Source organism: Rhea pennata, chromosome 1, assembly GCF_028389875.1.
Source record: "Rhea pennata isolate bPtePen1 chromosome 1, bPtePen1.pri, whole genome shotgun sequence".
In the NCBI taxonomy this organism is placed as follows: Eukaryota; Metazoa; Chordata; class Aves; order Rheiformes; family Rheidae; genus Rhea; species Rhea pennata.
In genome coordinates, this window is record NC_084663.1 from 102,831,276 (window position 1) to 102,858,442 (window position 27,167).

A 27,167-nucleotide genomic window follows, 5' to 3' on the forward strand; every position below is an offset into this window, starting at 1 on the left:
CATGGTCACCTAGAGCATGTTAGACAGGGTTGCATCCAGGTGGGTTTTGAATATCTCCAGAGAAGGAGACTCCACAACTTCGCTGGGAAACCTGTTCCAGTGCACAGTTGTCTCCACATTGTTCTGACTGTTCGTAGGTATTTGTCTTCAAACATGTATGGGAAACCAAATGGGTGGTTTGGTTTTGTTTTTACCTCCCTCCTCCCATGTCTAGAATCTACCTCTCTCTGATACAAAGACCAACGGCCCAAAGAAGGCTTGCATCAGGAGGGGTTTTTGCCCAGAATCTCCTCACAAGGTTAGAAAGTTTGGTTTGAAGTATCAAGTAATTCTGTGCTCAGCTAAATCACTAGAGGCAGTTCAGCTTTCCCTCATCCTGCTGTTTTTTTTTATATAGCTTTGCACTGTGATCTGCTTTATACAGTACTGATTTAAAGTTGTCATACCAGGTTTCTCATCTTCTGGGCTGTGTTTACTCATTGTGAAAACTGCAGCTTGAAGGCAAAACATGGCAAAATGTGATCTTGACAAATATCTTGTTGCTTTCATGGGGAGGACATAAGTATTACTGCACTTAGTTCAATTTTGGTGAATGTGTTACAATCTCATCATAGTTTATTTCCCTCATTCTGTAAAGCTTCACTTTGCATAAAGGGGATCTGTGTAGTTTCTTTGGTTAGTGTGTAGTCATCCTTTTTTAATGGGGAGGGGAGGGGGGAGGGAAAATATACTGTAACAAAGTCAATGTCCAGAAGCTTGGACTAGCCCAGTTCTTCCACTACTGCTACTTTGGGAATTGCTTTAACCTGTGTGTCCTCATCCAGTCCTAATTCATCTTTGTAGGTAGAAGGAACTCTTCCTAGGTGTGTGGAATCTATCTCCATCACAGTGTCATGAAACTAGCAACTCCCTTTCCTTTTATCTAGCTCTGATTTTGCTCACTCCTCATCTTCTCAGGTTTTCATTGTGACTTTTTTTTTTTTTTTTTGGGGGGGGGGGAGTGGTGGTGTCTCTGGAGGCTTTGCTCCTAGATGTCTCATTTTTCCAAACCCTATAATTAAGAGATTCTTGGGATTGAGAAGCCCGCAGACTTGGGGAATGCTGAAGAAAGGGAAGGAAACCTAACAAAGTGTTGTTGGTATTCTTGGTGCAAAATTGGCTGTTGGAGGAATGTTAAGGCTTCTGACAGGCTTATACTCACATGAATGCATGAGAAGCAAGTGAAAAGAGCATGTGTGGAGACAGGAGGTATATTTAACTTTTTCAGCAGAGAAATCTGTGTGTGTGTAGATGCTGGGGATGGGTATTTTTCATGTTCTCACCAACTTTTCTGTTATGCACTTTCAGCTGATCTTGGGAGTTCAGCTGAACACATCTGGTTTGCTGTTCAGGTAGATTTTCAGGGGAAATACAAGAAGTTATATTAAGTGCTGCAGATCTAGTCAGTGGTGGTTTTTATCATTAGTCATCAGTACTGCATCAGTGTCCTCATATCCTGTTGCTGCTAGTGCTATTCCAGATCCAGTGTAAAACTGGGGCTCCGAGTCTCATAAAACTAGTATCTCTTGAATAAAAGAATTTTGGAGGCCTTATGCTATGTCCTGTATGTCCAAGTATATGTCCAATTTTTTTGTTTTGTTTTTTGTTGAATCCATGGATCTTGGCCCAAACTCTGTACTGTTGTGTGTGTGCTCTTGAGTAGCTTTCTGGAGTGTCTCTAGGTGTTTAGAGAAATGTTCTGGAATTTCTCTCTCCAAAAAAGCGCTCTGTTTATTAGTAATCTTTTGAGTTGAAAGGTGATGCAGAAATATTTGCCCTTAATAACCCTTCCCTTCCTGCTTATTTCCTTCCCTCTTCAGATTACACGCTGACAGTGGAGGCAGTGAGACTGAAGCCATTCTTTGTGGCAGGCCACACCTTTGAGATGACATGCAAAGTGTCTTCGAAGAACATCAAGACGCCACGCTATTCTGTCCTCATTACAGCAGAGAAGCCACTGACAGATCAGTCCAGTACCAATGGGACCACTCGCATAATCTCCTTGAACCAGGATTCAGTAGTGCGGCTGGAAGATTGGACAGATCAGACTCGCGTGGACGGCGTGGTTCTGGAGAAGGTCCAGGAGAACGAATTCCGCTATAGGATGTATCAGACCCAAATTTCTGATGCTGGGCTGTATCGCTGTGTGGTGACCGCCTGGTCCCCAGGTGGTGGTGGCATGTGGCGTGAAGCAGTGAATGGCTTATCGAATCCTATCCAGATAGACTTCCAAACTTCAGGTTGGTATAGAACTTGTCTGGTGTGTGTCGAGGCCAGAAAAGGAGAAGTTCTTGATGCTCTGCCAGTGGCTTTACTGCCTCGGGGAAGTGCATGCTCTCCTTTTGAATGGAAGGGCTGTCCAAGTGGTGTGATGGACGAGAACTTTGTTCGTCTCCTTTGGTGGTGCTTGTGTACTCTCCTTTTGGTGGTTTCCTGGAAGACATTTAATGTATTGATTATAATCATGACCCCTGGGTTTTTCTTTAGTAATGTATCTTTTAAGGTCCTGCAAGCTCTGAGCTGGATTTCAGTATGGAATAACTATTGCCACCCTTATCAGCATTATCAGTAGATTGCTCTTAAGTAATGACTGCCCTGGAAGAGCTTTAATATAAACTGGATTTCTGTTTCAAAACAGACTTAATCAGCATGGCATTAAATTGTCTGAGCACACCCTCCTGTTGATCTAATTGCAGAAAATCATCAGTTCAAGGCAATGGTAAGGTTTCAGCAACCACAGTAAGGTATGCTGTCACTGAAAAACTGTAAATGCCCTTTGTGGCTGGACTGCAAAGCTCCACAAGTTGGGATGGATTTTAGTACCCAAGTATGCATCCTATTCTCCATAGCTTTACCAAAAACCTCAACCTCAGCTGTAACATAGTTTACCTGGCAAGAGGTATCAAGGGAAGTGTGCCTGCCCTGGTGAACTGCTGGGGAGAGTGAGGGGCAGAAGGGTTGTTTGGATCATCAGAGGTGCATTTTAACACTAACTTCCTGTTATACTGTGTGGTGGGAAGCACTGTGGAGTTGTTTGTAATGGTGGTGCTCTTACGAGTGAAGGGCTTATCCCATGATGTGATAAATCCAACTGATGACTTGGGCAGTCTTGGCTCTCAGTGTAGCCTGAGGGTATCTCCTATGCTAGGGCTCTCTGAGTAGCTGTTTTGTTTTTATCTAAGACCACCTTCACTCCCTCACTCCTATTTTATAAACACAGTTTGGGAGTAGGTCTCTCCTCACATCCCTTGTTCTTCATCTAAGTTCCAATGTATATAGTATTGGGCTTGGAGGGTTTTTAGAAGATATGGCTGTGACTAAGCTAGAGCAGCTTGACTTTCAGTTGCCTTCATAGCTGAGAACGATAATCATTCTCTACCAGATAATTTCTAGAAACTGAATTTTCCTGAAGCAGTTGCACTGAGGAAGGAACATGGGCTGAGCCCAGGGACAGTCAGGAAATGGGGACATCACTCTGTAAGGGGTATTGAAGAGTGGCATCCTGATATGAACTCTGAAGATGCAACCTTTTTCTGAGATGGCCTGAGAGAGGACAGGGACAGAACTCAATTTCTTTCAATTTTGTCGTTTCTGCTTGGCTTTTTGCTTAGTTTTATGATAAATAATTATCTGAAAATAATCTGTTAGTTACCCGTGCAGCAAATACCTCTCAGAACAGCACAATTCACAACAGCTGAATATTGCTTTGGATATACATTGTCTTTTTAAGGTTGTTTAACGGGCTGTAGTTTCAACCTTACTGCTCGTGATATCCAAGTCAGTCACAGAGGAGAGCACCATTTGCAAAGGGGTGATACAAGAAACTAGCAAAAGTGAAATCCGTCCCAAACCCTCCCACTGCAAGCTCTTACCTGAAGTCTTTCCTGCATAAAAATGGTGGTTCATTACTCTCCGAACATTGCTCTTGTTGTGTCACTTTGAACTCCCATCCAAAAAGTCTGATGAAATGCAATTAATATCCATGCTTCGGAGGGAAACCTGTGAGCTATGCAAGGGAGGGAAGTGTGTACGTTGCAGTCTCAACTTCTTTTTGCGGTCGCTTTCTACTCCCTCCCTCTTCCCCCAGATAGGATTTCTGATGCATGGAGCGTGAAAGGGAGAGGCAATCTGGAGCACTGCCCTGGGAATGTGTGAATTCCAGTAGCAGGGCTGAGCAGTGGGAGGCGTGACCCTGACACCCCCTCAGCCTTTCATTCTTTGCAAAAGAATGAAGAGAGAAATTAGACCCCAGGCACAATTTACTGGAGAACTATTTCCTGAAATAATGTTGGCAGGTAGCAAAACCTGGCTTGAAATACCTTCCTTCTCACAACTGGTGGATGAACTATGTGTCCTTCAGTTGTTACTCTAGTATCTGTACTGGGCAGTCATTTCTGGACTGGTTTTAAAGGCTATCCTTTACTGCAAACACAGCTTCTCTTTAGCCTAAAAAATTATTTGCTGTTGAAAAATCCTTGTTGTCTGGATGTGTTTTGGTGAATTAATCCAGAAATCCTTTTTTAATGGATTTATTTGGATATGTCAGTGCTGTGGGATTAAAACTTTGCTGGTGGGGATGGGAGGACTTGGTGAGCACAGTTAATAGATGCTGGCAAGCTTGCTTCCCAAATTACCTTCCTCTTCCCTCCAAATGTTCCACTTGTCTGCTGGAGCGTGGTTCACGTGTAAAGGCCTGCTGTACTTCCTTTCCTCTAGCCCTGCTCCTCTGCTGTTCCTTGTTACTCTGTTCTTGGCTCAAACAGACAAATAGAAATGTAGGAAAGTTATTTGGAAGTGGGTGTACCTGATGGAAGAGGGTGTTTTGTGGATGTGTTTTGTCTGCTGAGTTGTACTGTCTTTGCAAACTGTGACTAACTCAAGGAGCCTGAGGTAAATGTCAAAGTTGTGGAGCAACTGTAAAAGCTCAGCTCAAAGAACGTGCTCATCTTGTGTAGTGTAGTACAGGTGGTTGTAAAAACTCCTTCTTCTAAGAGGGAAGCTGGCACCATATTTTCTCTGCTGTAAACAGTGTAAGGAAGAATTGCTGAGGTAGCTAGAGGCTTCTGGGGAGAACAGAAGGCTCCCAAAACTGGAGGGGAGATGCTAATTGGAAAGGGTCAGAAAAAGCAGGGTCGGGGGGTTGCAGCTCCCTGGGTAACCGTACAAGCCGAAGAGCGTGCTTCAAGGAAGTTTTTTTTTTTTTTTTTTTTTTTTAATTGTGCATACGCATTGTGCAATGTGATCTATCTGAACAGCAGGAGGCCTGTAAGCTTTTTGTGTATGAGCAGGGGACTGCACACATGAAACTTCAATGTTTCCTGCCACAATAGGCTTCAAATGTGGCAGTGCTCTGAAATGTTTTTCCATGAACATCTGTGGAAAATGTCTTGCCCAGATTCTTTCCGTTTGAGGCAGGACTTGCTGCTTGCAAGCAGAGACCTTTTCTTCTTTATTCACTTGCTGCTGCAGAGATATATATATATTCCAGTTAGTTTATGATCTGAAACTTTAATGTAAAGGCATTTATTTGAAACTTCCTGAACTGAGAACTGAAAAATGGATTTTGTTCACTGAATTGTATAAACTGGAAGTCGTGAGGAAAACCTAGTAGGTCGTTAGTTTTCGTATATTTGATCAATGGCAGATTGTTCTGTACTGTATACATTTTAAGGCCAGAAGGGATCTTGGGACTTATGATCTCATGGATCATAAAACTAATTTTATAAAATGAATGCCTGCTGTGCATCCCATAATTGTAGCTAAACTTAACTTATATTTGTAGAAGAGGAGCAAAAACACATTCCACATGGAGACTTCAGGCAGTATTCTTTGATGCTTCTTTGTTCAGCTCCATTTAAAACAGACCTCTTTCAGAGGTTGGTCAGCAAGCTGAGGGAGAAGGGCAGCTGTCAGTACTTGCCTTATTATTTTTCCTTTTAATTTCATTGCATCATTTCTACTGTTTCCTCTCCCCTTAGCCATCAGGTGATATATGTACACATAGTCTTTCCTTTAGCCTGGACAAATCTGTCGTCTTTGTTCTTGACTGGTCTCCTTCTGAAGCTTGACTACATCAAGACAGCTTCTTGTAAGGCTTATGATACTGCTCAGCTAGCCTGAAATCTCTAACTTGTAAAAACTCAGCTTTCCAAGTCACCTAGAGGTGTTGCTTCAGTGGCAGAGCCTCTGTATTGCACAGGCTGAGCAGAGGATGGGAGAGGATGCTATTCTTCACCGTCCCCTTTGCCCTCAGCCTTTGCCGAGGTCCACCAGCAAAGGTGGGCTCCAAATAGCTGGGAACTGGCCTGGGATCAGGTCCTGCAGCTTTGCGTGGTGTTTAGCTTTTGTGTGTGTATGTGGTGGTTTCCCCCCACACACACACCTTTTAATACTGAGGCACCTGGTCTCTGTGAAATACGCCTGATTTATCTTGGAATAATATTTTTTTAATTTAGCATCCATTTTTTAATTTTCTATCCCTTCCACCTTGTGCCCAGCCACCTGGGGTAATGTTCAGAGTGTCTTTGCCCCAGCCTACAATCTTGGTGTTTTCCACAGAAGTCACTGGTATTTTTCTTTTCCTTGGGAGAAGCAGGGAGAAGGGTGCTTTTCAACTTGTAAGTAGAAGTATGTTGTTAGAGAGAACCATTTGGAGCTTGGCTGTACTCTGGGCTGGCTTCCCCAGTGTCATTCAATAGAGGGTAAAAAGCTCTGGAGAAGCAAAGCAAAACAAAAGGGGACTTTAACGGAATCATCTCAATGAAGTCTTCAACTCTGGATTATGTCTGCATGTGAGCTCATTGTACAGCAATGTGTTATCATTTGCTTTGGAAGAAGTAGAGATAAAACTAAGCACTGCTGAAATACGAGCTGAATATTGATATTGAACTTGCAATTAAAATGAAATGATGCCCTGTAATGACCCAGAGAGACTCAGTTTCAAGAAAGGAGAATAGCGATATTTTTAAAAGAAAGAAACCTTGGTCATGGAAATGAATGAAGAACAGTACAGCAAAAACTCTTTGGCGAGAAAAGCTAGTATTTTCCAGCCCCCATTAAGGGGGGAGGCAGGAATATGCTGTGTCATTTTGTGCCTTTGTGTTTGTATGTGAACTTGTAGCTGGAAATAGAAACCATAGCCTAAACTACTGCGAGTGTTTCTTCCAGTAACAACTGTTACAGGGCTTGGGTGAAACTATTTAGGGAACAACTCCATGAAGAAGCAGGAGAGGGCCAGGGACTGGAACAGTGTGGGTGAAAGAGCTCATTATCTGGAGAGATGCAGATCATGGAATCCTCAGTTGAAAAGTGGATGATCTGGTGCCAGGACAGATATGAGTAATATTGTGAAAGCAAGAGAGCTAGTGGATTGCATCAGTGTTTTTCCTTTGTGGTTTGTGGAGCTGGCTGACTGCAAGTAGGGAAATCACATGCAGTGATTGCTGCCTTGGTGCTGAGCAATCCTATACAGGATCTCTGTCTGGTTACTTGACCTTTCTCTGCTCTAATTTGCTTGTCTGGAAAATGAAGATACCTCAGTTCTGTGGGGTTTTTATACCTTATTTTTGCAGAGAAATACTGGCAAAGATCAAGTAGAGAAGGTCAAAAGGTTGCCTAGGACCTAGCTAATTAGGAGTTCTTTCTGCTGCTACAAATCCAGATTTTAACTGCATTTTGATTATTCTTCTCTCTGTTCTCTTTTCTTTTTGGGGAACTGAAGTTGGATTATTAAGCAGTGAAGGAAAGTAGGGAGAATGGAGTGAAATCAATTAAATAGGTGTTCCAGTTAGATTTCAGGGGGCCAAATGTCCAGTTTGGCAAGCCAGCACGGACGAACACGCACACAAACTCTCTTCAGTAGCAAGCAGTTTATTAGTAAATACTTACAAACAGACCGACCCGATGGTAATCTCAAGAGGGACCACTGCGATGCTTGTCCTGATCATCTGCATCATGAGAGAGAGAGAGTCGGCAGGTACAATCTTTTTGGGCGTCCCTGATGAGGCAACGTGGTCCTCTGTTGTGTAGCAGCCTCCCTCTCCTTTGGAAAAACTCCGGTATTTATGGTTATTCACGGTAGGCAGGAGTCCCGGCACACAGGGCCAACAAGTGCAGGGAGTCTAGCCCAACTCCGCCCCGGCTGCACAACTGGGCTATGATACTGCGCATGCGAGCAGACTTATTTCGGGGGCCACATTGACTTTGGGGGTCACTATTTCATTACTCTTCAACTTTGGACCTTCACGTTGACTGCTTCTCATGGTTATTCTGTGGCTGGAAGCCACGGAATCTATACGTAACCAACCGCTGTTCTTTCTCACAGGTTTCCAAGACCTTGTTACTTATATGTATTCTGCTTAACACAGCGGTATTGTTCTAGACACCAAAAACTTACAACACGGACCATTCCCACCAAGTATCAGGTAGTACGGATGCAATAGGGCTAAGGGTTTTTATTTTTTCCCTCCAGTACATAAGCTGGAGCTGAGAAAATTAACTCAGTGAATTTGACCTACTGCTTTCAACCCCCTAGCCTGCTCAGCCTCATTGAGCACTAAATAATACACTAAATTTGGTGGAGTTTGGTTTCTATTTTGTTTATATGCGTGGAAAAATTTGCAGTATACTTTTTAGCTGAAAACTAAGTTGCTTTTGGATTTGGATTCTGGAATTTTCTTCCTGGGTTGCGTGAAATCAATGATTTGAGCAATGAGATTTGGCCATAGAAGGGGGCATTCAAAAGAAACTAAACTAAATGCATCCTGATCTTGGAACTTAGTTTTCCTTTAGCTAGTTCTGGAACTGTACTAATAAACTTCTAACTTCAGCTTGCAAGCATTCAGAAGTCAAGAAATGGTCTGAAAGCTGTGTTTTTTTTTTTTTTTTTTTTTTTTTTCCTTTCTTGACTGTAGATGCTCTTTACTATAAAAGTTATTACTTCATTAAAGAAAAAAAGTGTTGTTTTTGAAGTTACTTAGTATGATGAGGAACAGTCTCTGGCTTAGCTTAAATCAAAGATCTCTGCAGAAGATTGCAGTTTAGGAGAGAGTTGGTTAACTCTTAGGGGAGTTGGGATTGCTGGTTTGATCTGTATGTCCATACTTTTTCTTTGATTCTAAATTAGCTGAAAGAACAACTGTTATCTCCAAACCTGAAGTTATCCAGCTGTAATTGTTTCTCAGCTTTGGAACTACTGGACAGCTTTCCTACACTTAACTCTGCTTTGTTCTTGATGAGCTATGCAAGTCATGCTTGATCTGTCAACCCTGCAATTGAAGATAAATTCTTCTGTTTATTCTCTTGCATTATGAGTAGGTGCCAATAACCATATTTCATGCTGTTAAATACAGGTGGCAAGCTTGGCAAAGCCACATCATGTGTTATCCATAAAGGGTTCTGGTTTTCTCAGTGTTAATGAAGCATAAACTCAGATCTCATTGAAGGAGAGTTTGCCCTCTCCTAATCCTTCTTGTGATACTGCAAGCACTTGAATGTGGCATACTGAGACCCTGTCAGTCACAGTGTCTACTGGGGGTTCCCTACTGCTGTGTATTTGCATGTATGAGTTTGGTTTATGTGTCGTTCTTCTGTTGGTTCGTTTGTTTGCAGAAGACTGCCTGGTGGCATATTTGTCTTGGAGGGTCCTCAAGCCTTTAAGGTACATCTGGGGGCATCCTATGGTTGCTCTTGTGCCATTTAATTATTTATTTATTTTTGCTGAGGTGCATTTCTTGAGTCTGTAGATGCCTGTTAGATTAGGTAGTGGTTTTACTTGTAATTCACTAACAAACACTGATTTACTGTTGCTTTTGTTTGAGACTGGCATGCAGATCATTGCTGCTTCTCTTTTGTCAGAAAGGTTCAACTAAAGTCAGGGTAAATTGTTTAAGCTGGGGGGACATAAATCAGGCAAGTACTATTCAGGATAAAAGCACTTATTGGTTGGTTTAATTTTCAGGGCAAAAAAGAAAATAATAACTGTTCTATATATGAGGGTGGCATGCAGATGGCATTAAATGAGGCATAGAGCCGTGTTACCAGCTTCTGTGAATCTTTCCCAGGCTTTGGTAGTGGCTACAACTTCAACTCAAATGTACCTTTTGTTGGAGAGAGAGGGGGTTACGTGGTCCTCCTGATCCAGCTCAAGGCTAACAACTCTCCGTGTTGCAAATGGTCTCCTGTCTTGTCAAGTTCTGTAGTGGGGAAAAAAGCATCAATGAACATGCTTTATTCTATCCTTCTATGTCTGAGAGCAGCCTGAGGCCAAGCTCTGGGGCATACGGGCAGAGAGAAAAGGTGCTCCTCCTAGGAAGCCACAACCATGTAGTCTTCAAGACTGTGAGCAAAGAAGCTTTCACTGTAATGAAGCTTCCTGGGGGAGGGGAGGATTGTTTTTCTTCAGCTGGAGAGAGGGAAGAGCACTACCCTTGACATATCTCTGAACTCTCTGTTGAAATCCAGCCCTTCTGACACAGGACAGTGATTTCTTCCCTGGAGGTACAGGGAAGAATATTAATTTGTAGATGTAGACCCTGGAAGGGAGATGACCAAAGGGAAATTACTGTTTGTGGCTTACTGAGGAGAAGTATGATCATGAAATGACAGAGCAGCTGCTGCCTAGAAGTCTGTTTATTGCTCAGGAAACTTTGACTTATTCCGTGGGAGACAGGCGGGAGATGCACATAGTAACCCAGAAGTGTAGCTGGGGCAGTGCTGTGTTACCATAATATGACTTTCCCTGACTGAGTGACCAAACAGCTTTGCTTTTACACTTACAATACTCAGCTAAGGAGGCTCAAACTCCACTCTGCATTAGTGGTTTCTTGAGCATGCTAGAGTTTGAAGCAGTGTCTGCTGAATGCAGTAGAGATCTGACTTTTGATCCAGAAACAAGAGCTGAAAAGTATCATCTGTGTGTACATTTTTCCTTGTTTACCCTACTTAGGAGAACCTTGCAGCCCACGCTTAGCTGGGCAAAGACAGGAATCATGTAGCTCATCTCCCTTGCTCGATCCCTGTGATCATCTGACAGGGCAGAACTGTTTGCAGGAGGAGAGCCTGAGCTCTGCTGTCAGCATGTACAGGAGTGCAGCATGTCTCATGTTTGTGATGCAATGTAGGTCTTTACTTGCTTCTGGGACTTGGTGTAGACCCTGAGCTATACACAACAGACCAAGATTATGATGGTGCTGTTCTGTATTTGGTCAGTGCAGCAGAGGGTATGTGCTGGGAATGCCCCAGGCAGATTTGATAGTCACTTTGTTTCTGTTGTTTTGACAGTTCATGCACAGCTTGAAGCATTTCAGATTTCAGTTGACCAGAGTGCCTTGCTCCTTCTACCTTTCCAAGTGCCCAAGTCCTTCTGCATTTCTAGCTAGTCTCTTAGCACTTTGAACCTGTGGCTGCACAAATCTGGAAAAATACGATGGGAAAGATCTTGTTTCTTGAGAAGAAACAAGTAGACAAGGGGAATATGGTTAATGGGGACATATCAAGAAACAAGTAAAGTTCCTGTAGAAGGAGCCTGGACAGAGGCTGAGGAAGCAATCAGATTAATATCTGTTTCCATTTTCTCAGAAGGGATCTCAGCATGCTAAATTTAAGTTAGGACCTGCTCATGAAGTCACTGCCTCAGCAGCTGTTCTTCAGAGCATTTGGGACTCCTATTTCCTTAAATATGTTCTAACGTGTAGGAGTTTCAACCAGTAACCCACATATAACGTCTAGTGCATCTCTGTCACTATTTCTTCCTTGCTTTGAGGGGTGACTTGCAATCTTATTGTTCAGTAGAGTTGATTTCTAGTAAGGAAATGGGTACCAAACCTTCAGGGGTGATTGTGTACAAACTACCATGGTGTATGAAGTGTAACTGTTTCTGGGGCAGAAAAAAGGACTGTAATGGATTTACAGTTTGTAACAAAGAGCAGGACTTTGTGCCCACTGGAAACTGTGGGATATTGTGCCCACTGGAAACTCTGAGGGGAATTTAAGAAACAACAGAGAAATTATTGCAGTGTAATTGGATTTCAGCTCTTAGTGTGCTGTGTAATTTATCTTGACCAAAACCAGCTGGGCCATTGTGGTCTAGAACAGTTTCATCAAAAATGACAGCTCTGGCTTCATGGCATCTCCACATCTCTTTCCATAGCCTCAGTTTGGAAGTGACGTGATAGTGTGGTATGGTGAGTTATGAGCATAGCTTCCCACAGGAACCTGTTGGGAGGGCAGGGGGTAGTGGGTTGCTTGGACAGTTTCCTTAGATGTTCTTTGTAAGAAGTGTTGTTTGCCACAGATCTCTAGTGGATTTGAGGATTACAATTTCTGTACTAAAATGGTAGCCTGAAAAAGTGGGGGAGGTCAGTTCTTCCTACAGCTTTTCTCTCCTGTCCCAAACCGCTCTTATATTCTTGGTGCTGCTGCTATTCTGGAGGTAGCTGAGCCCAGCAATGACAGCAGCTAAAGGAGCCCAGGGAAAGGAAAGGGTCAGTTTTTAATATGAGCCTCAAGTTCCTTCTTGGGTTCCGTGGTCCCTTTCCCCAAAGCTGTCCTGGAGGGAACTATCAACACCAGCTTTCCTCCTCATATCCCTTGCCTTCTTTAGTGAAGAAATCACTAAGGGTATTCTGGTTTGTTCTTCAGCCTTTGCCTGTGAAATAGAGAGTACTAGCAACATATCTGAGAAGCCATGGCTGTGTTAATTTTGCACCAAAGATACAGTCGCTGTCAACATGTAGGGATATTTTTTTTTGTTTTTTTTCATATGCAGTTCAAGTCAAACTTTCACATCCCTATGGTGTGAGCATTTCATAATGGGCTAATAGCTTTCATCAATATCATCACCAGCTACAGCTAGAGGACTTCCTATGCCTTTAGGCATGACACATCTATGGGGGAAGAAACTATCTATGGTGAAGCCTGAAGGAGAACCCACAGAAAAGCGTTAAAAGATGTGCTGCTTGTGTTGTCTGTTTCAGTCCTGCAGCAGAACCATCTATATTGTGTAAATACTGGTTTGCTCTAACTTCAATTCCTATTGAGAGCCTCCTCCAAAAAGATCTGGGCTGGATTAACCTGAGAACCTGAATTCTCTAGCTCTTAGTGAAATCACCAGTGGAAGAAGGGCTCCTTTTGTGCAGGACAATAGAAGGCAGATTGAGCAGCAGCTTTTGTGTTGTCCATGGTCTGTGACCTGGCAGAACTATGGGTCTGACAATTTGGGTACTTTGTCTTAGTAATGGAATTACTGGCTAAAAATGGATAACTGTTTTGTCAGATCTATTATATGATTACTTACTACTACTTCAGACCTCTTATCTCCATAAGCAAGTACAGAACCCTTTAAAAACATGCAAGGAAAGAACCCTTTAAAAATACGCGAGGAAAAGTTTTGGATATTGAAGAAAAGTCTATTATTCATAATTGTGATTATTCTTTTTTTTTTTTTTTTTTTTTTTTTTTTTTTTTTTTTTTAGGTCCTGTGTTTAATGTCTCGGTGCATTCTGACAACCAGATGATTTACCAGGGTGAGCTGGCAGATTTGCTCTGCATCATCACAACAGAAGGAATGGCACTCGAGCCAGGTATTTCTGCAAAAATATATTAGTTGCAACTCGTTTGCCTTTACCAGCCAGAGTAACACTGAAAATGAGAACCCTATATTGTTTGAGTGAGGCTGGGGGATTGAGGACCATGGAAGTCTTACCAAGGTAGTTAAACCTGAAGAGTGTGTTTGCTTTACACAGCCTCATTTAGAACAAGACTTTTGTTTTGCATTCTGTTGGGGAGAGGGGAAGTGTTCTTGCTGCTAAACCCACCTGTGCTGTCTGTACCAACTGACTCTTGCTGCAGGCAATCTCAGCCTGTAACCATTAGATGGGCCATGACAATTTTTCCTGTCATCTTTAATTAGTAAGGCAAACTGTCATCTATGAAGAAATCTTAAATCAGCTGGCCAGTCAGATTAGCACTTCAGAGTGGATTTTAAATGGAACACTTCAGAGTGGATTGGAATGTAAATCTAAGAATCACAAAAATTGCCTACTGTAGCCTAAATACTGCAAATAAATATTTCTTACTGATGTCTTCAGAGGTGAGCCCCTCCTTTGCATGAAAAAGGAAGAATAAATGCACTATGTAATTGCTATGAAAAGGGCAATGGACACTTTAATGGCAAACTTTTACGAAGGGCTGAAAAGTTTAGAGAATTGCTCAAAACTTAACAGCTTACCAAAGGTTTTCTGAGCTGCTTTTCATCAGGAATAGTGTCAGAATAGCTCTGGGTTGCTATAATAAAAAATCAGGTTTGGTAGGAGTTTAGTTCTCTTTTTATAAAATCATTTTATTTGTATGAACATGAAAATGTATTTTAGATATGAAAAATATATATTTACATATCTAAATATAAATGTGTGAGATATAAACAAAGACGCGATTCATGTAAAGCTTGCATAAATTGCTACAAAATGGTGCTGTGCAAGAAGTACTATGTCTAGTGTAGCTGCTGATGAGATGAAATGTCAGGTTTAGGAAGTTCCAGACTGTCCATTTTACTTTAAATGCCAGTGAAGCACAGAAGCAATTTGTTAGATTAGTTCTGTGCTTGTGAAAAAAATGATAGAATTGAAATGCTTTGTAGAGGAGGGAAAAAGCTGAGTAAACTCTATTACAGTCAAAAGATTCATAGCCTGGGAGATTGAACAGTCTGCAACAGTGTATGTGTGTATGGATGCCTCAGCCTGTCCTTTACTGTGCTGTGCAGAAGCCTCTTCTAAGTCATAGTATTCCCAAGTTTTTACACATAACTGTTGCAAAGCGGTACCCAGAGCAGCTGACTTCCTTCACAAAGCAGTGCTTGCTGGCTAGGAGAAGCTGCTGTTTCTGCTGATGTTTAACAGCTGAAGTAACCTTTAGCTGTCTTGTCAAAGAGGCCTCAGCATCCTTCATCCACTTGGAACTCAAAGAAGCTGCTTGCTAGCAGCAGAGCTCACCTGTCAGTGCTCTGTTGCAGTTAGCTTTGTGATATGAGTGTGCTTGCTGGTGTGAGACTGGGAGAAACCCTGCCAAGATAAGGATAATTGAATGGATTTAAGCAAAAAGGTGGCCTCTCTGGGGATCTGCTGATCTGCACAGTTAAGCTTAAACTGGGCAACCTTATTAGAAGGCATTGATGTCTATTAAATTGATAGACTCTGCCTGGAGTTTGGAATTGTTGCAGTCACCAGAGATTGCTGAGCAGCCAGTGCAGAGTTTCAAATGTCAGCACTATAATCTGTTCTGTAGCTGCGTAACATCACTGTGAACATGGCAGATCTCTGCCTCTTCCTCCCCCTCCCCCCACTGCCTTTCTTTTTTCTTTTTCTCTAATAGGGCAGAATAGGCACAGCGAGTGGATATGCACAGCAAGAGGTAAAGTGTGGCATTGGAGCAGGTGTTGAGGAACATCTGAGTTCATGCTCTAAGCCACAAGTTGCCGAATGAGCAGGATTTGGGGTTCAACCAGCCACACTCCACATTTTCTTGTGGAGAAAATACATCTGGGCCTTTCAGATGTACATGAGAAACTGGCAGCTCTCCAGTCTAGCTGGCTGTCTGGATGAGACTGGCAGAAGAGCTGCAGAGAACAGCTGGGATCTGAATGGCTACAGGGTGTGTGGATTTCCCTTGTAATTCTGCCTTCTCAGCCTTGAGAGATGGGGGGGACTAGGGAGTGGGAAAGCAGAGCTGGTTAGACAAAGAAGGGTTTTAAGGGCTCGTGTGGTAACAGCCAGGTGTAATTACTTGGTAGTAACTCTTCTTCCACATATCCCATATCTGATCTGTCCCTATGCTGAGTTTGCATCACAGTTTAATTCACAACTGAAATGGAGATCTTGCTTGAAATGAATGGCAAATCATTAGACAGACTGAAAAATAACAGTACTGTGCCATACCAGTGGGGCAGTGAGGCATGGAGTTGGAGGAAGCCTGAACCAGCTAATCAGATAGGAAGAGCAAGAACTGCTGTCATCTCCTAGAGAAAAACAGCACTACTGGCCTACTTTTCTGTTTAGAAACCTGATGTGAAAGAAGAGGTGAGCAAGTGCATATGAACATTGCTGTCCTGGCTGTATCCTGTGGGACACTACTGCTTTCAAAGGGTTTGAGTTCAGGACTCACTCTTCTGGTGTCAGACCTGCTGCAGCGGTGTGTTTTGGGTCCTCTTGTGAGCAAAGAAGGATTAGTGAATTTCATGGGATCTCTTGCTAAAGTGCATGGCCTAAACAGTTTGAAGATGCTTGGTATGCCAGTCAGCTCTGTTATTGTAGCTGCTCATCTTTGCAAGCATGTGAACTAGTCAGTGTGTATACTTCATGTAATAAGTAGTGTAAGTATGTGAACTGTTGAGTGCCGTTTCCTTTCCCTCTCTGAGCGCATAATCAGGAAAACACAATGCTTGCAAGGAGTTGAGGAAAAGCTAAACGAGCTATGATCTTTGTCGATCATCATCTTTGTTATGGTTAGATGAATCTGTTTGTTTCTAGAAGTGTTAGTTGGACCCTAGTCTAGTGGAGGCAGTTTGCAGTACTGTGTCTGTGTGTACCCAGCCTGTGGAAACTTCAGAAGGGTGGAAAAGATTTTGGTATGACTGCTGCATGCTTTAATTTCCTATGCTACTTTGAGACCCTGCTGGGGTGGAGTGTGTATTACTAAGGTCAGTACATAGTAACAACTGCTCCATCTAAAGGAGTGCTCCTTTGGCTTGGCAGCTGTGGTTGGGCTTTGAATTGGTATGAGAGTGTGTGTGTGTCTGGGGGAATTAGAGGTACTTCTGTGCCCTGAAGATATAAAGCTACTTCTAATATTTTTGTTGAATACACACTTTAACAAATGATTTTTCTAGACTTCCCAGATGACCCCTTCTTGACTATGTGCTTAGGGATTTAAGAGTATTACTTTCTCTGCTTGAAAGGAGATTTTTAATCTGCTCCAGACAGACCCAGTGGGCACTCTGGAGAGTTCAACAAAACCAGCTTATTTTGTTTACATCTTATATCGTTTGAAGTGGTTAGTCAGCTCTCTAGGAAACCCTATTCAACCTCATTTAAATGAGGTAAACAAAAAAAGTATCAAAACTATGATTCAGCACTGTAACGAGATGCTGAGAGCCCCATTCTAAGTAGTGGAAGTGTATGTATGGTTCCTAAGATAGTCTAGAAACAAGATTCCCTGTTTTGAGGACTAATTGGCCAGGGAAGCAGTTAAAACCCAGACAGCTTAGTCCCGTGTCAAATTGAAATGTGCATAAAGATGTGCTTTACATGTTGATGATCCTCGCTAGCTGAGGAGGGGGAGAAGCATAACACCACTATTAGTCTGCTCACAGAGCCTTTGAAGGGCCAAGTTCCCAGTGCTCTGTGTTCCTTTAGAAAGCAATTAAGTTGCATGAACTGGGGCACTGATGTCCTTGACAGCCTTATGAATTTGGTATTGGGATGTTATGCTTCTCTAATGCAGGAGTCCCTGATGTCCCTGCCCAGTTGCCCCATACTTACAACATTGTGACAGGGAAGAAAGTGAAAGACACCATTTACAGTATTAAAGGTGTGTCTTGTGTAGGGGGAGGGTTTTTTTTTTTTTGTTTGCTTGGTTTTTTTTGAGGGGGGTCTCTAATAGATTGGGAACAAAAATTGAGTGTGACTTGTCAACCTTGATTCAAGGTATATGAGTGGGGGTGATAACAGGTGCCTTTGGGAAGCTAGTGTATGACCTAATTTTTCTGTCAGTAAAGCCATGTATTTATCAGCACTTGGGAGCTGCTAGGCATGTTCATCACTGGTGTTGCTAAATTCTCCTATGTTCTTATAATATGAAAAATTGTGTAATACATAAAAATGAATCAGTTTGCATGAAGCTACCTAACAGTGACAAGGAATCCTTGCAGCCATATCCACCCTCTAACTCTGTGTGTCTGTAGTGAGTCACTAATTTCACACTGTTTGTATGGACTAATAAAATGTGTTGGCGTAATACTTTTGTCCTATCATAGATATGTTGTAATTACAGAAGATAAATTCAGCTATTTCAAAATAACAGTAAGTGCTGCCTTCATTCTTGTATATGAAGGGAAGGAAACCTCAAATGAACTATTTGAGAATGAAAAGAAGGAATTCTTCAAAGATAGCAATTTGAGAATCTGAAGGCTTGTGCTTTTTGTGTGTGTGTGTGTTTTATTTTTATTTTTGACTCTGTTGTTGAAACCTTTATGGCAAATGCAATGGTGTGTTCATTGTAGTTAGACTTGGCCTGGAAAGTGTCTACATGTACCTGCAGTACCTGAAAGCCCAAAGAACTAGCGGCTGTCTTGATCTTTGGAAGGAACTGGTCATTCCCAAAGTGACTTCATGTGGACTGGTGCTATTACCATATTTGGCATACACAGGCAGTTAGGACCAAGAGCAGTTTATTGAAATAGAGCTCTCTCCAGTAGAAGCTCCAGTTCCCACAGATGGTTAAATGAGTGTGCAAGGCAGAGGTCAGAGTTTGGTCCCATTAGCCTACAGTGTGTATAGGGTGTGTGTGGTTGTTCAGTGTTTTTTTTTTTTTATTAGCTTTGATTTTGTAGGGGATGGTGGAGGAGGTGAGGGGTGTGTGTGTGTGTGTGTGTGTTCAGTGTTATGCCAAGCAAGTAACAGTAGTATTTGCAGTATGATAGATAAGAGTGGTTGTTGTAAGGGCTGCTGGTCCATGTCCTATGCTGACCTCTAGATAGGACTGGGAAATCTCTTCCTGCTGTAGGGCTGAAAAGTGTGCCAGGTCCCCTTTAGAGGTTTTGTGTCATCACCTAGAGCAGCTGGCTGCGGCAAGCAAGGCAGTAAACTGGCTCGTGTCCTAAAACAGTCTGGTCAGCCAGCATCTCTGGTAGCAACAGAGTGCTGCCATCTGCTTTCTCATCTATTGTTTCAGTTTTTTGAAAATGTAGGTGAAAACAGTGCACTTATAGTGTGTGTTTGGTCTTGCTGCTCATTTCCTCACCATCCCTGCACAGAAGACTAGTTATAACCCAAATAGAGGGTGTGTGCTCCTCTGCAGTGAGGGAGGATGTAGTGCCCGGTCAGTTCATGCTATACCTGAAGCAGCAGAGCTGAGGATGTCCCTACTTTGCTTCACAAGACTATCTTAAGATACCCTTCCTTTCTGCGGTGTCATCTTGCCTGAGAGAGGCTTAAAAATCATGTTCACTTCAACTTGTAAAGAATCTGAGTACAGCAGATAATCTAGGGTTTTAACTTTTCCATTAGCCTAGAGATAAAATCTGGAAGAGAAGAGCAAACTCACTTAGATGAAAGATCATTTTTAAATTTGAGATTGCTAATATTGTATTCCTCACAGATCTCAACACTAGCAAATGGAGGTTTGATATGCCCCTGAATTTATAGGGGACTCTCTTAGGTGTGAAAAGGTTAAGACCTGTGCACACATTCTAGCTGTAACAAAAACATGCACACACAGACAGAAACCTCTGTTTCCAATTTGAGCCTATCAGCTTGTTAATTTGCCACGGAGGAAGAGCTGTTGGTGAACACGCATGCGTCTAAAGCCCCCTCTTGTCTATGCTCTAAGTCATGCTAGGTTGAAGACTGGCAGATGTTGCTGGGCCCATGTAGCCTCTGTGAATTGTTCTTCCCTACTCTCCATGTGTGAGAATCCATTTATCTTGAGTGGTGTAGTTAGTATGTTCAGAATAACCTGCTATAATCAGTAAGTGGTGATCAGAAAAGACATGATACATCCTTCCTGCTCATCTTCATGTTAGTAACTGAGCCTAGAAGAGAAGAGTTCATTCCATGCTTTAGGTTCTACACATCTTGATTGTGATAGTGTCTCCTTGTTGCTGTCAGTTGGATTGCCTTTCACCGGGCTCTAGAAAATAGGTAGTATTCAAATCGTATTTTGCTTTAAAAACTTTTTCTGTTTCTCTATATCTAGAGTGTGTGTAACAGCATCCCCACTGTTTTCTACTAAAATACTCTAACACATTAGCAGAGCAATGCAGTGATTTTTTTAAAGTATGTATTCAGCTACACCAGCCTGAGAGGGTTAAGACTGAACTCTGCTGATGGGATCAATAGAATCTTGCATGACTGTGAAAAGAGCTGGATGAGCTGATGGACTCTTGACTACCTGTCAGCTGATGTTAAAGTTGGAAGACGCTGCAAAGGCTTTTTGTAGATTATCTCTTTGGCTAGTAAAATTTGTACAGACAAGACTGCCTGATGATGCATGAAAGTAAACATTAACAGTGGAAGACTCAGAGAAGCATCATAGTCAGGGTTTGATCCTGAATGCTTTGTGTTTTTTGTAGGTAGTTCTTTTGTGCTTTGTGTAGAATCTCTGCCCTCATTTAGGCAGGCTAAACATGAGTAAGAAGCCTCTTTAAGAAAGTCTTTGTGGCTTTGTAGCCCCTGCAAGAACATAGTGATTGCGAATCACTCTCTGCTAGCAAGTGTGCAGCACTTCTGCTTCCTTGTCACTGTAGTTTCAGCATCAATTAGAGTACTTCTCATGACCATAGGCCTGCTTAGTGAAAACTTGCATCTCAGGTGAAATATAAATTTTAAGATAGTGGGCAGGAAAGCAGGCAATCTCCTCTGTTATCCCTGTAGTTAGTCACCCTTTCTGTGCAACTGTATGCTTTCTGGCAGTTGCAATTAAGTGCTTTGATCTTCCTACTAAGGACATGTTCAGGGCACTCTTTTTGTCTTCCAGTGTCAGACTAGTACTTGACAAACTCTTCTTCTTGCTCTTAGCTCCAAACTTGCTCAGAAGCTGACTGTGCTTCCATTCAGTCATCCTCTGATTCTAGGAGCCCTTTCCCAAGCTAACTGGCAGCATTCACTGAAATTCTCCTGGTAACTCTTCAAGTCTGTCTCCTTTCTACTTTCTCCATTTCACACATTCCATCTCACTTTCACAAAAGCAGCGCTTCCACTGCCTGTACATGTTGGAAGGTCTAAGACATGCCAACATCTATTCCCAGCTGTTAATTAACCTTTAGATTACTTTCTATGGATTTCAATCCTATTTCCTCTAGTTTCCAGTGCTAATTATTTTTCATGTCTTAGCATTTCAGACAGATTTGTGCACTTAAGACTGTTTCTGATTCTTCCATTAACCCTGCTTGTACTGGAAAGCTGGTGTTTGAAGGACAAACGGTGAAACAGAAATAATCATCCAGTTGTTCATATTGCTTGCAGATTCACCCTTCTACTGATAAAGTGGCACTATGAATACCCTTTAGAGCTCACCAGTCTGTCCAAATTCTGCTCTGTCTCCAAATGCAGATGATATGTCCTTTGATGTCTCCTGGTTTGCCGTGCGCTCCTTTGCCTTGGATAGAGAGCCCATCTTGCTAGCCTCACTGGACCGGAGAGGGATTGTGTCACAGAGCAGGAGAAATGGCAGCAGTGATCTCAGCCTGGAGAGAATCAGCCCACTGGAATTTCGGCTCCGTGTGTATGGCTGTGAGGACCACGACTTTGGGAACCACTACTGTGTAGTGACCCCATGGGTGCGGTCTGCCACGGGGGTATGGCAACGGGAGCCTGACATCAAAGCCAAGCCTATCTTTTTATCTGTGAAAATGGATGGTAAGAGATTGCAATGTGTGTGTGGTGGGGCTTTAAGCCTTTGTTATACCTTTCAGTGGCAAATATTCTTGAAGCTATTTTTAAAACTAACTGTGATAGTCTGATTAGATTTTTTTTATCCTTTTTTGTTGTTTTCAATGTCTAATTCTAAATTCTGTAATGTGGCTAGGCCTGAATGGATCACACTCATAGTGTGTTTTCCTTCTCGAGCTAATGATATTTTGCATAGCTGGGACATCTTTTAATTAAGGCTCAGCATCCTTTCCAAGTGTTAACCCTTCTACTGCCTGCAGGAGGAGGCCGTGTTTTGCAGCTGGGGTGTGTTGAAGTACTGAGTCAGTCATGGTTGAGACCAAAGCTAAGAACAGAGCATCAGAGATCTGACTTCCTCTTAACCACAAGGCTTGCTCCCTGCACTTTGTTTTGCCTGCTTGTTGCAAGCATTGCTAGGCTTGAGAAGTAAGATGCACATTAGATGTATCTAATGAACGAACACATGCTATGTGTTCAGCACATAACTAAGGTTTTGTACTGGAAGCTTCCCTCTCAGCTATTTGAAGAAAGTTTACACTGGGAAGTCCCAGGAACTTGAATGAATCAGAAGTTATTGTTCTCTCTACCGGGCAGATGATAATGATTATAACTGTACTTTCCAAACTCCTTCCATTTCTCGACCCTGCCCTTTAGCTGAATGTAACACTTCAAAAAATGAAATTGCTAGTTTAGGCACCAACTTTAGAGTCTGATTAGACAGGATTGCTTAGTGGCAGTGAATGTACAGTTGTAATCCAACAAAGGATAAATAAATCCAGTCCTTGTCATTTAGAAAACAACTTATAAAAAGAATGCAGCTACAATCTGCCTCTGGGGAAACCTTGCAAGGCTTTTGTTTGGAGGAACAGGTAATGGGGGTACCTCTTGGAAGCAGCCTTCACTTTGCTATCTCACTCTGTGGTTTCTCTAGTGCTTCTAGTCTCCCTAATGCTTTGGAATGATGGAAGAAGAAATAGAGGGTATGTTGATGAGGCAGAAGAGACCAGTCTTTGAAACCTTCAAAGGGCAGAGTTAGGAAGGAAAATTAGTTTAATTGCCTCCTGAAATAATTAATCTGCCACTGACTGAAAGGTGTGGGTTTTTTTCTGCTTTCTTAGACAAGAACAAATATGTCCTTTGAATTTGCCAGTGATGTAATGACTTTATTTGCCTTCCTCTTTCAGTTCTGAATGCTTTCAAATACCCCCTGTTGATTGGCATTGGTCTGGCCACTGTCATTGGACTCTTATCCTGCCTCATCGGCTACTGCAGCTCCCGTTGGTGCTGCAAGAAGGAAGTGCAGGAAACGAGACGAGAACGTCGCCGGCTAATGTCGATGGAAATGGACTGAGCATGGGAGCCAAAAGCACTTCTGTTTCGTGAGAGACTTGCAGGGCTCTTGGACTGTGCTGAGACATGCACTTGCAGGCCCAGACAAGACAGTGTGTTTCCTCTCTGATTTCAGCCTGAACCTCAAGCTTCTCCTTGTTACACATCATGTCCTGAGAGTGCTCAGGCCATATTTAGCAACTCAGAGTTCTCCTTTTCCAGCAGCACTTTCTGCACAGGGAAAAGTCCTTCTAACGTGAAAACTGTTGAGCCTTCTTTTCAGCAGGGCCCTGTGACAAAATTGACTAAGTTTTTTTGTTTGTTTTATCTCCTCTCATGGTTTCAAAAAGATGGTGGGAAAGAGGATGGGTAGGAAGGAGATGATAGAAGTGTTTAACGTCCATCATGTTAACCAGTCTACTCTTCCTGCCTTCCTCATCACACCATCCTGTCCCCTTTCTCTGGTGTCTGACTTCTCTGTGTTAGGACAAAGACTGAAGAAGAGTGCTTGCTGGTGCCTCCTGAGGCTGTTGCAGTGAAGAATTGCTTTATGGTTGTGACATGCCTTCTCTTCTCTAGCTTTCGAAGAGTTTATGGTTAAGCTCAAAACAGGAGTTGCCTGTCTGGAGATTTGAGATTTTTTTTTCTTAAGGATTTTTCTGTTTTCAGTGCTCAACATTCATAGCTGTGGTGAATAGGGCCTGAAGAGTTAGTCCTCAGACAAGCATTTCCTGGAACTCTGCCTATGGCCACCTTCTCCTTCCATCTCTCCACTTTCTTTTCTCCCTGCTACAGCTGCTCCTGTTGTGCCTCAGACCCTGTTCTGCTTGTGATGGTGGGGCAACGTGGTGTCTAGGAACATGGCCCAGCTTTCTGCTGGTCTCAACATAGAGGTAGGAAAGCTTGCCTCAGTGGCGATAGTATGACTCATGGAAAAAGCAGGGATGTGTTCTTGTGTGTAGCTGGCCGACTGATGATCACATTTAGAGGAGATTTGGAAGCTAGGTGTTGCGAATGCATGGCCCAGACTCTAACACTGCTTCTGCCAGTCACTCGGTGGCAATCCTTGAGCCTGCGAGCAGAGTCTGAGATCTGTGATAGATAAGGCACAGCTCAGGTTTCTTTCAGAGTAGGAATAAGAACTGGCCCAAGATCAAGCAAGAATCCTTCAGATTCCAGTGATTCTAGTCTTGTACAAAAGGCCCTCTGTTCATGGGCCTGCAGTAAGGCTTTCCCCATGGGTTTGAGGCATATTTCTAGGTGCTATAATATAAGAAGTCCTGCTTTGGTCTTCCATGTACTCTGACCTGACTCCTAATGGGGAGCAGCTCTTTTTCTCGGCAGCTCTGTCTTTCCAGCACAGCTGGTGTTTTAAGCAATAAAAGTCAGAATAAAGTTAACTGTGTATAAATAAACAAAGAATAGGACTGTACTCTGTTTTGATGTTACAGCCTGGGTTTGGCTCATGTCTTGACATGGGGAGGGTAGGGAGTCTAGAACTGAGGCCAGGGCCAGGGCTCCATCCTGTTTATTTTTATTTTATTTTTATTTTTTTATTTTTGAGGATAAGAGATGTTAGATGAGGAAATCCACAGAAGGTAGTGGCTTTGGTGTACTATTGCCGATCTAAACATTAATTATGTCCTTGATTATCTCCTTTGCTAACAGCTCATCCCAGTGCACATTCCAGAAGAGCTGCAGGTCTAATATCCTTGTTGTTATGATGTCTTCATTTCATATTAGTACTTGTGGAATCTTTCATTCAATGTTGAAGCTATTCCAGATTGGGTTTTTTTGAGTTTTTTTTTCCCCTGTGCTACATTATGACCTTTGTCCTAAGGCTGTTGTGAGGTCTTTTTCTGTAGCACTGTGTTCTGCGCTCAACAAAAACCCCTGTGCACGTGCACACATATTTACACATGCACACATGTCTAAGGATTTTTGGAAGCTGAATGTGAGACATCTTCAAAATGGGCTTGACTTTCAGAGTGGGAGCTTGCAACTCTATAATTTAACTCTTAGACATTTCGTGTAGTGATCCAAAACTGACATACTCAAAATCTATAAATCTCTGGGAAACCTTGGCCTGAATATCCGCAGAAGCTTTTCTTTCTGATCTGTTGTTTTTTGTTGTGGGAGAGCTTTAGGAGGCCTGTGTTGCAGACGATTATAGCTGCTTTTGCTGAGGAATAGGGCCAAAACAGTCTCTAGCTTCCGCTCTGAAAGCCCAGAAATCTGTAGTGGTGCTTTCCAAAGCAGAGGAATTGAGGAGAGGATTCACTCAAATACCATTTTGTCAGCAAGAGGTTTTTCTTTCTTTCCTGTTACATTTACTGTAGTGAAATCTTGCTTTTCCCTAGACATTCTGGGACATCAGTTTGTTTTGAATTCTGACTGTCCTTTTCACACTGATCTTAAGCAGCTTCTTTCATATTTTAACATCTGCTTTCTTCACCAAAGGCTTGTGGCATTGAGGGATTTTGGGAGGGGTTGTACTGGTTAAATTTCAAGCACAGCATCAGTCACTTGTTCTCCTTGAAGACTGAATTCTTGTTTATGTGCTCCTTGGCTGAGCTTTGGGGGAAAGAGGATTATGACTGTAATGCAATAATTAGGGAATGGATGAGCAGGGAACCGCCAGCTCTTCTCAAGCACACAACACAGCACACTTTCTCCCTGCTGGAAGAAACTCAGGGTTATTTTGGTCAGGGCTCCCTGCCCCTTTAGTGAAAGGTTCCCATGTCCTCAGTTAATATGCTTGTAATAAACCGTCTTTGTCATTCCAACTGAAGCAAGTTCACCACTAGCTCGTACTGCTGCCAGCCCCGTGAACGGCAATGCTGCATCTCCTTACACCTTGTTTTTGCTGTAGTTGGAAGGCTAGAAGCTGAGGTGCTAGACTTGCCCCAAAGTTTTCCTTCTAATTGTGCCAATTTTGTATTATTCCACTTTTTAAAAATATTCTGGCAATCTTGTTTTTAATGCAAAGATGTCTTGGTCACTTTCCATGTTTTTTATTATTATTATTTCCTGTGTGATTGGGGTGTGTGTGTATCTGAGTGGAGATAAGTGTGCATGTGGTTGTGTATTAAACCTGGAGAGTGTCAGGAGAGTAAGCTGCCTGAGATGCAGTACAAATATCCATGTCCTCCCAGTTGCAACCTGTGGTATTGTCCAAGTATCCTAAGGGCTCACATTGGTCTTCCTCTGTTTGCTTTGCCACATCTCTTGGTTAAGCTGGTAAATTCATCCAAGCATTTGGAATTTGATGCAGGACAAGCTTGAACATCATATAGCAGAAGGGCAAGATACTTTCTTTCACTTGGTTTAATTCTGAAATTATAAAATGTTTGGCACAATTCCTGAATGCAGGTACCAGATAGTTCTAACAATGCTGTGTAAAATGTTTCTTTTTATGTTTAAAATAAAGAGCGAACCTTTTTTGATTAAGTCTGTGCTGTGGGTCTTGATCTTTGAGCTATGAGCAGTTCTTCCCTTGTAGTTTGCACTTATGCAGACACTATTGTAGAGGCAAGAGTGTCAAATAAATCTTACAATACTGTTTCCTGTACTGTAGCAATGTAGCAATACTGCTACATACAGTAAGCACTGCTTACTGTATGAAATAAGAATTGTCCCTGATTTTCAGCAAGTTTAAATGATTTGCTTACATTTGTGTGATGAATCAGAGCTCTTAATTCCTTACTGAATCTGTGCTGTTCCTCCCTCATTTGTAGTCAACTTTTCTGGAGGAATTTCAGTTTGATTAATTAGGGCTATAAGTCAATCAAGAGCGCATGTTTAATATTAGATTAGATGTTGAGTCTTCCTTGACCCTTCCCCAGGCTTCTCATTTCCAAGGTACTAGGATGATAATCAATAGTGTTGGAAGCAAACCTCCTGTTTGCCAGTGGCTTAACCCAGAATGTTTTTTTTCGTCAATTTATTATGCCATTATCTGCAGCTGCAGTGTAAGGACACCACAGTAGCATAGTAAGAAGCTGACTTCTTTCCCAACAAGAAGCTGCTTGATGCAGAAGCAGTTTTGGGAGGCCAAGACTGGCTTTAAAAAGGTCAGTTTGTGTTCAGGCTGGTGTTTGATATGTCTGAGATAGCTGGTGTGTGTGCCAGTTGACAGTG

At 42.4% G+C, this 27,167-nt stretch overlaps 1 protein-coding gene across 2 annotated transcripts in view; it reads left to right on the plus strand.

Annotated features, from left to right (window-relative positions):
* The window catches only part of PTGFRN (prostaglandin F2 receptor inhibitor), a 70,945-nt gene extending 44,468 nt beyond the window's left edge, over positions 1-26,477 (plus strand). Inside the window, exons 6-9 of one of the 2 annotated variants that reach the window (XM_062597356.1) lie at positions 1,860-2,279; positions 13,512-13,619; positions 21,360-21,665; positions 22,883-26,477. In XM_062597356.1, coding sequence (XP_062453340.1) covers positions 1,860-2,279; positions 13,512-13,619; positions 21,360-21,665; positions 22,883-23,049 — 1,001 coding nt within the window. In that variant the 3' untranslated portion in view covers positions 23,050-26,477. The other variant, XM_062597363.1, reaches the window with a different exon arrangement.
* The last annotated feature ends 690 nt before the right edge of the window (positions 26,478-27,167 follow it).